The 9,155-nt window shown below is 36.2% G+C and overlaps 1 protein-coding gene across 1 annotated transcript in view; it reads right to left on the bottom strand.

Annotated features, from left to right (window-relative positions):
* LOC107728120 (GDP-L-fucose synthase-like) overlaps window positions 1–7,431 on the bottom strand; it is a 13,815-nt gene extending 6,384 nt beyond the window's left edge. Inside the window, exons 1-5 of the mRNA XM_016538202.1 lie at window positions 7,136–7,431; window positions 6,264–6,412; window positions 4,686–4,800; window positions 4,453–4,581; window positions 3,122–3,195 (exon numbers count right to left, since the gene is read on the bottom strand). Of these exons, the coding sequence (XP_016393688.1) occupies window positions 3,122–3,195; window positions 4,453–4,581; window positions 4,686–4,800; window positions 6,264–6,412 (467 nt within the window). The 5' untranslated portion in view covers window positions 7,136–7,431. The remainder of the gene's footprint in view (window positions 1–3,121; window positions 3,196–4,452; window positions 4,582–4,685; window positions 4,801–6,263; window positions 6,413–7,135) is intronic.
* Window positions 7,432–9,155: the final 1,724 nt, after the last annotated feature.

Raw genomic sequence — 9,155 nt, 5'->3', positions numbered from 1 at the left:
GTACGGTATCTGTGACTGGACAAACGACCCAATGGAATGGCCAGAGGTGTCGTTTCCCGACATTTTTGTTACCTGATTGAGTCTATAGGCAAGAGACAGCTTACTACAAGCCTATACTTGACGGCTTGTGAAAGTAAACATTTGTCGTTTTGTTTTGCTTAATTTGAATAAAGTGATAAAGACTTGAGTAAAAGCCTCATACTTTTTTACTGATATATTAAAAAAGAATTTTAACATTGACAAAACAGGTAACATTAAGGTACACTGAAGCGCCTTGAAATGCGCAGTGTTATTCTATGTGGTGTGTGCTGTAAGCCTAATCATTTTCACAAATACATGCCGTAAAATAAAAAGATATAAAATAACATGAAAATATCCCTTACAAAAATTAACCGTGGTTACAACCAAAAAACATGGTTACTATAGTTAATCCATGGTAACCACAAATTAACCATGGTTTTGCTTCACTAACCAGGGCTGGAAATGAGGGGGAACGTGGGGGACGGAGTCCAGGGAGTGAATTTCGAGGGGTGACGACGTTCCAGCTCCAACTGGTTAGAATTTTTTGGAAATGAAAGGGATTTCTATGTTTTATTCATTCAATAGCCTACGCACATAAACGTAGCACAATATATAATAATAATAATTTTGGAATTACTCTTTTTGAACAGTCACTTGTACGGATGAATCAGCTGTTTGAACAAATCGACTGAATGAATGATTTAGTGACAAAGACACTGACTTGCCGCCACCTATTTAAATAATTTAATCTCTATATTCATAACTTTATATTTAAAACACAGGTCTTCAACCCTGTACCTGGGGACCCACTGTCCTGCAAAGTTTATTTCCAACCTGCTTCAGCACACCTGGCCAGCGACTTTTCAAGTAATACCTTGTAAGTCAAGTAAGATCTTGATTATCTGGTTCAGGTGTGTTTGATTAGGGTTGGAGCTGAACTCTGCAGGACAGTGGGTCCCCAGGAGCAGGGTTGAAGTCCTATGTTTTAAAACATTCATCACATAAAATTGTTATTATGAATTTAAATGTTTTCATGCTACCTCTGAGCCTCATTAAACAGTCTGTAAATATACCTAAATGCCACTTTTGTGTTCTTGTGTGCCACCTCTGTAGTGCAAAGATTTTTTTTTTAATATTGATTTAATTTGATTGGTAACTTATGCTTCCTGATTGTGTCTTCTTATACTAACTGAATGTATTGTTATAATAAAAAAAAGAGAAAGGTTTATAAATATAATTACACAGGGTGCCTTTGATCTTGATACCTAAAAATCCTATGGTTTAGAGGAAACATGAAATAAGTTTAATGTTATAACGGTTTTTATAATTAAATAAATCTGAAAGTTCGTCTAAAAGTTACCCCAACTTAGAGTTCCCCCAGTGAATTTTGGCCATTTCCACCACTGACACTAACCATAGTTTAACCATGGTATTTTTTAGTAAAACTATGGTTATACAAATGGTAGTCAAAATGCTAAAAAAAAAACGGGTTAATTTTCATAAGGGAAAACTATCAATTATTAATGTAAACAACTATTATCAATCAACTATTAATTAAATATATTTTACTGTCTTAATTGTTTACATTTATATAATGCATTATCTTCTTGTTGATCCACCAGTTCACATTTACAGCGTAAAACATGGGTTGATTTTCCCATTGGTCCGATCAAAAACAGTAACTCTACCAGCAGGAGGCGCTTTTTAAGCGGCAGAAATACATCGGTTTCCCCGGTAACAGTAGAACACAACTTTGAAACATGCAGCGCTCATGTTCATTTAAAGCAACAATACGTAGTTTTTCGACCTTAAAATAATGTCTCTAAAATGATTTCACGAATCAATATCGAACAGTCTACTTCATGTCTGAATGGTTATTCAAATAAAGAGGTTCTGTTACTTTACAGCCTTATAAACATATGACAATGTCCGATGTATAGGCTATTATGGACATTATGGCTACATGGTTATGCGGACAACATTTTATTCTATTATACGAATTACACCTTTTGCAAACAATGCTACATACGAACTATGCAAACAAAAAAAACTAACTTTGATCTGGCCTAAAAAAAACTTGTTTGATCTGGCCTACTAATATCCCATTCTTATTACATTGTATTATGGTCTTGATTATTACAAGTGTTCAGAATGTTTATCTGTCATTCCTTTTGGTTTAAAATTCGTATGTTTTATTATTTCTGTTTTATGTGTTTATGGTTTGATTTTAATGTACAGCACTTTGGTCAGTCTTGTGGCTGTTTTTAAATGTGCTTTATAAATAAATTAACTTGAACCTATCAACCACATGGAAGAACCGTGAGCAAAAGTTACATGGTGTTGCTTTAATAAATTCATAGCCTTTTCAAATTTAATCGTCACATTCAGCCATATCGCAATTCTTGTCTTTCTTGTACCCAAATTTAAAACCTCTTGAAATCATAATTAAGACTTTCTTGTTCCATTTAAGACTTTTTATGGCCTTAAATTTGATACAACTAAATTTAAGACTTTTTAAGGACCTGCGGAAGCCCTGAATAAGGAGATCATATAATCAACACTTATAATCAACACTTTTCACCATTAGTTCATCTTGGCAGCTGTTATAGTAAAAACACAGTAAAAGTTTTGAAGAGAGTTCCACATGTAATGCTCATTTCATATGCAAAGATGTTAGCCAATCACAGCAGTGGGCGTTTACGTTGAGTCTCACAGCAGACACGCCCCTTCCAACGTAGCGTTCAAATCGGAGGCTAAATTTAGAGTTGAAAACGACCATTTATATCTAAATCATGCCCATTTTTGTTTTAAAAAACATACTATTATTAAGCGCAATTATAAGCACACCTCGGGAAACATAAAATGATTTTAAAAATGCATTTCATAATCCCTTTAATGAAATTCACCATTGAGAATGAGAATAAATAAATAGCTTGGATGTACTGCAGTAATGAAATTATGAATTGAAAATGTTTAAATCCCATAATGAGGTGATGATTAAATGGAATGTTATTTTTTTCTCTTTTGAAATGTGATCGAGACAAGCTTTAACGGGATACACCCAAAAAAAACCTCATGACCAATGAACTTTGACACTGACCTGTTCTGGACATCAATCATGCGTTTGGCGAAAGCATAACCAAAATTAGACTCATGAGGCGGACCGTTGTGGATCTGAAACAGAGTGAGAGAGAAACACGGCTCATCATCTCTTTCAAATCATAAAACAATTGAAACTGATGATCTTGTTCAAATAAACTTGATCTACTGGTTTTCTAATGTTTTGAGTTTGTGTTTTGAAAGTTACAGTATTTTTTCACAAGAGAATGAATTATAAATAATCAAGGAAAATTTGCCCTTTAAGAGAACACTACACACAAACCATCCCAATATCTGCCTATTAAAATGCATGTGTGTGTGTGCACTGGTTTGGGTGGTTTATGAGGTCACAAATTTGTATAATGACATGGGAATGACACAGGAATTACAATGTGAAGGTGGTTTATGAGGACACTACCGGTGTCCCTGTAATTCAAAAGGCTTAAAAAAAAACAACATACTAAATGTTGTTTTTTTGAAAATCTAAAATTTTCCCACTGGTTAATCGACGTTTTATGGCCCCAGTAATACCGGTATCACCGTGGGGGCGGGGCGGGGCGTTCCCTCTTTTCCTTGCTTTCCTTTGCTTTTAAATAGCTTGTAAAAGCGCCGTGCGCATTTTACTTTCACTTTGAAATAGCGGCAATTCGGTGTAAAGCAATTGTTCGTTTTTAGTTCGTTTGAATTTTCCCTCTTTTCCTCGCTTTCCTTCACTTTTAAATAGCTTAAAAGTGGCGTGTGCGTTTTACTTTCACTTTGAAATAGCGAATTTTCGGTGTAAAGCAATTGTTCGTTTTTAGTTCGTTTGAATTTTCCCTTTTCCTCGCTTTCCGTCGCTTTTAAATAGCTTAAAAGCGCTGTGTGCAATTTACTTTCACTTTCGAATTAGCGGCAGTTAGGCGTTAATTGCTTGAAGGCAACAACAAAATACAACGTCAAACTCACTTTAGCCTATATATAAAACATAGAACTTTTATTAACAAAAAATCATCCGCGATCGTCTTGTCTGTCTCACCCCACTCTTCTTGTCAGTCAGCTTGACTCACTCTCCTCACTGGAGAAATTAAATCTGATCTGTGATGCGACTGTCGTTCGGCACGCTGCATTGAGCAGCCGCGTTCAGTTTTAAATTGTAGTGTCTGTTCTTTTACTGAACTAAATGTTATTTATTTCTATAAAAAATCAAAACGACGGTGGGGGTCGGTGACGCGGTGGGCAAGTGACGTAACCGGTGTTGCGGCTTAACACCGGTCGGTATCACCGTCAGCACTGTCTATCGCGGCAAGCCTAGTATGTGTGTGTGTGTGTGTGTGTGAGTGTGTGTGAATTTACCATGGTTTCATCTATAGGGTAGGTGGTTTTATCTGGAAAGATACACGTGGAAAGACAAGAAACGACCTTCACCACACCGAACTCATGAGCCGCCTGCAGCACGTTGTCATTGATAAACACATTATACCTCTGAAGACAACAAACAAATATGGTTACTATACAGTTGAATTATTCAACACTAATATATGTCCACCATTTTTATATTTCCATTGTTTTTTAATGTTAATAATTACCCAGAAGTCCAGGTTCTGTCTCATGTTTCTGAAGAGCCCGCCCACCATTGCGGCTAAATGAATGACGTGCGTCGGATGATGTTTCTCGAAGGCTGCTCTCGTCTCTTCAGCGCTCCTAAAGCAGCACGTGTAAATATATTTATCATGCATGGGACACAAATGGACAATAAGCATTGAATAAAAGATTTCTGTAATCCTAAGAAACTGAAATTCAGTCACGTGTGTCCAAACGTTGGACTGATGGCTTTATTACACGACAGTATGGCAATATGTCGTTGCGATAGTATGAAATGGCGGATTTTTCCATTTTTGTGTCCGCAATACGCAAATAAGCACAGGGCGAGATCAAGAAGCACAGAAAGATAAACACGCAGGTCAGGTAGGCGAAATGACGTTATAAAAAGTCTATCGAAATATATGTGTATATCCGCGCAGCGCAGGACTGCTTAAAATTTTGGCACGTTAAAGTGATCAATAAATGAATGGATGGATGAGAAAATATAAAGAGCGGGACGTGCTCGATTTTAAAAGGCAATGAGGCGCGAAAAAGAGCTCAGTAACGGTCACACCCAAAGAGCGCGAACAAGCGGTCTGTCAGTTAGCGCAAGGGAAACCAACTGCGTTATTTTCGCAACTTACTGCTCTTGATTGATTAAATACGCACAGAATTACGCCAAAATGGCCGTGTTGGTGAGTATCCACATAAAGACACGGTGCGTCCGACATCACGTACTGTCACTACATTTGAATTTGAATTTAGTTCAGACCGTTAAAAAAGTAAGTTGTACATTGAATATGGGGAGTATAAATGAAATTCGGACGTACAACATCCGCAATGTTGTTACCAGAGATAGATCAGAGGGTATGTATTAACTTGGATCACGTGTGCCTTAATAACAATCACATTACAGTCTTGATGTCATTGAATTTCAGTCAGAGTTGTGCGGCACTCAATCGCCGTTTACGGATACCATAGGAATGAACGAGAAGTGCCGTAAGCTGAATCCCACCTGTCGCAAAAAGTCTGTAACTTCTCTTTTCTTATTCATTTTTTGTAAAAAGTCTATAGGGTTACCAGCAACAAGTTCGAAATCAAATATTAGTGTCATTTAATGGTGGATCTGAAGCGGTTGTCAATCAAAACATTGATTTTGAAGATAATGAAAATGAGATTAAGGTATCAACAGTAAATATGCTTTATTTTATTACTTGTTATTACTTGTAATTACTATTATTTTATTACTCGTTATTAATTGGTATTAAAATATCAGGACAGTTTTATAATATTGGGGAAGTTTAGAGATCCATCCATGTTAGATACACATTCTGGGTTGATAAACACCCAAATATGTAATAATGATTGGCATTTAGAACTACAGTGAACTATGCTTATAATAAACAGAAAGTTGGTGTAAAGTTACAGTTATCGTTCTTGGGGTCAACAGGTCATTATTGTTATTACTTGCATAACATTCGCTTGCAAAACATCAAATACATGCTTTATAATGTGTGATAGTTTAATGATTGTGTTTTATAACTGTTGTGAGGTCTGATGAGTGTTTGTCCAGGAGCTCTTACATAAGATTGGCCTCTTTGGATGACAGGAATATCCATTCTTCTCCTTCTCTCTCTTCGCCCTCCTTTTTCACCACCCGCTCTATCGCTCGCCCCACCAGCCCACTGCCGCCCGTCACCAACACTCGCATTGGCCCGACCGACCCGTTCATCTGGCAGACAGAAAGAGAAGGTCTGATGATCATTTCAGGGGGTATATATATATGTGCTATCTATGCATCCATCTATACACTCTTACTGTGGTAACACCATGGTATTCATATTCACACATTCACATGATTATACTATCAATGTAAAGCCCATAAAAACATGGCATTACCACGGTTCTCCATAATATATTTAATGGCAATAGAGCTGCACTTCTTTGTTACTGTATTCTGTTTTTAAAACGGTGTCATGGTATTGTCATCTGATAAGTCAGATTTCCATTGATGTTCCATAGCAGCACAACAGTATTTTTCTAGGGGTATATATGATTTCTGTTCCTCCCTACAGCTCACAATGCACCGCATACAGCTGAATCTGTCCAAGGATATCAAGTTAAACACCAACACACCCTTAATTTCAATATGACAATGGATATCAGTTTGAGGTGTGCGGTTATGCAGTAGAGCATGACCACAAAACACACAAGAAATATACAAACACATGCTGGATTTGCATGCTTTAGAATCATATGTCACTTTCATCAATGAAAGATAAGGCCACCATGCATGAATGAAACCACTTAATACTCAATAAAATGAACTTTATAAACACTTCTGGATCTCAAATTGTGATAAACAGCCCTCGAAGTGTTTGAAACGAGCAGACCATCAAATGCATGAACGAGCGTGTATGAATTGTGTTCGTAATTGATGAAATCGAAGATTTACCTGCTCTCTGGTGTCACTGTAGTTAAAGTCCGTTTCTTGTGAACTCAGTTCACTCGGTGGCCATATTTTAATCGCCTCCGGGCCGCTGTTTTGCTCATGCAAAATCAACTCCTATCTGCTTGAATGGGGAAATACCGAAATGCCAAGAACTGTTTGCTAAGTTCATTTAAGTAACATATTTCTAATCAGCAATACAATCCGACATGCGCCGTCCGATATGTTGTTTCCTATGCTCAGATAGCGGTACAGGCGTAAATTTCCGGTTGGTCCGGTCAGTGCGCATGCGCACTGCTAAGCGTGATTCTCAGAACACTGGTTGTTTCTATGGAAACCCGAGCTTTTAAATGCAGCTGCGGTGACGCGTGTAATTAACCAGTTCGTGATTGGCTCTTACATGTAGAAGGCGGGACGTATTCCGATTTATCCCACGTTGCAGTTAATCTCATTCACAGTAATGCGTGTGAACCGTCTTTGTATATGGCAAGCCGTTTTAACATTTAATCTATAAACCGCATTAGTATCTAATTTAACGTTACTAGTACTTGTTTTTTAGATACTAGTATATTTTCCATTAACTACTAGTGCTTATTATTTAGGTACTATATTCTTTAGGTACTAGTGTCTTTTGTAAAGTTACTAGTACTTGTTCATTAGATACTAGTACGTAATCATTAGATACTAATACTTATTCATTAGATACTAGTGCTTATTTATTAGGTATACTAGTACTTGTCCATTAGATACTAGTACTTATTTTTTAGATACTAGTATTTATTCATTAGATACTAGTACTTATTCATTAGATACTATACTTATTTCAGTAGTGACTAGTAACTATTATATTGTTACTAGTAACAAATTTTACATTTTTGCCATTGACTTCTATGGGGATCCGTCATTGAGATATCAACTATTCAGTTTTGACTAGTATGTATTCCACTAGTGACTAGTACTTAATTTTTATGCACTAGTAGTTATTCATTAGGTACTAGTACATATTTTTTAGATACTAGTACTCATTCATTAGCTACTAGTACCTGTTAAATAGATACTAGCACGTATTCAGTAGATACTAGCACACATTTATTAGATAGTACTAATTCAAAATGTTACTAATAAGCAGGGTTGTGGACTCGAGTCACATGACTCGAGACTTGACTCGGACTCGAGTCCCAAATTTGATGACTTGCGACTCGACTCGACATAATTAAAGAAGACTTGAGACTCGACTTAAACTTTGACAGCAATGACTCGAGACTTGACTTGGACTTGCCTGTCTTGACTCGGGACTTGACTTGGGACTTGTCTGTCTTGACTCGGGACTTGACTCGAGAATTGAATGCAAAGACTCGAGACTTACTTGTGACTTGCAAAACAACGACTTGGTCACACCTCTGCTAATAAGATTTATGTATTTTACTAGTACATTTTTAAATTAAACTCTACTGTAGCCATTTGGACTTGTCATAACATAAGACGAGTAAAAAAGCAGATCTGAGTAGTAAGATAAGAATTGTTACTAGTAGTAATTACAAAAGATACTAGTGTCTAATAAATAAGTACTAGTATACTAGTACTTATTTATTAGACACTAGTATCTTTTGTAATATTTTGTATACCTAATGAATAACTACTAGTATCTATTAAATATGTACTAGTATCTAATGAATAAGTACCAGTATCTAAAAAATAAGTACTAGTATCTAATGAATGCTTACTAGTATTTAAATTGATACTAGTCACTATTGCAATAATTACTAGTCAGAAATTAAAAGATGATATCAAAAACAGAATAACTATGACTCCCTGTTCATTTGAAGATATTTTCAACCTCCTTAAGAACTAGTAAGAATGTATTTGGAGATATCTTCATTTAAACAGATCATTACATAAACACGAGTACCTCTCCACCGTCCAATCAGAGTCCACATGGTAATACAATAAATGAATATGCTGAATTAATTTGATTGTTAAGTAAGGCTAACTGGATTGTATGTTAGCCTATCTTGCTAATTGGTTC

The sequence above is a fragment of the Sinocyclocheilus rhinocerous genome, unplaced genomic scaffold (genome assembly GCF_001515625.1).
Source record: "Sinocyclocheilus rhinocerous isolate Xijiao unplaced genomic scaffold, SAMN03320098_v1.1 scaffold936, whole genome shotgun sequence".
Classification (NCBI taxonomy): domain Eukaryota; kingdom Metazoa; phylum Chordata; class Actinopteri; order Cypriniformes; family Cyprinidae; genus Sinocyclocheilus; species Sinocyclocheilus rhinocerous.
This window is presented reverse-complemented; position numbering and strand designations above follow the sequence as displayed.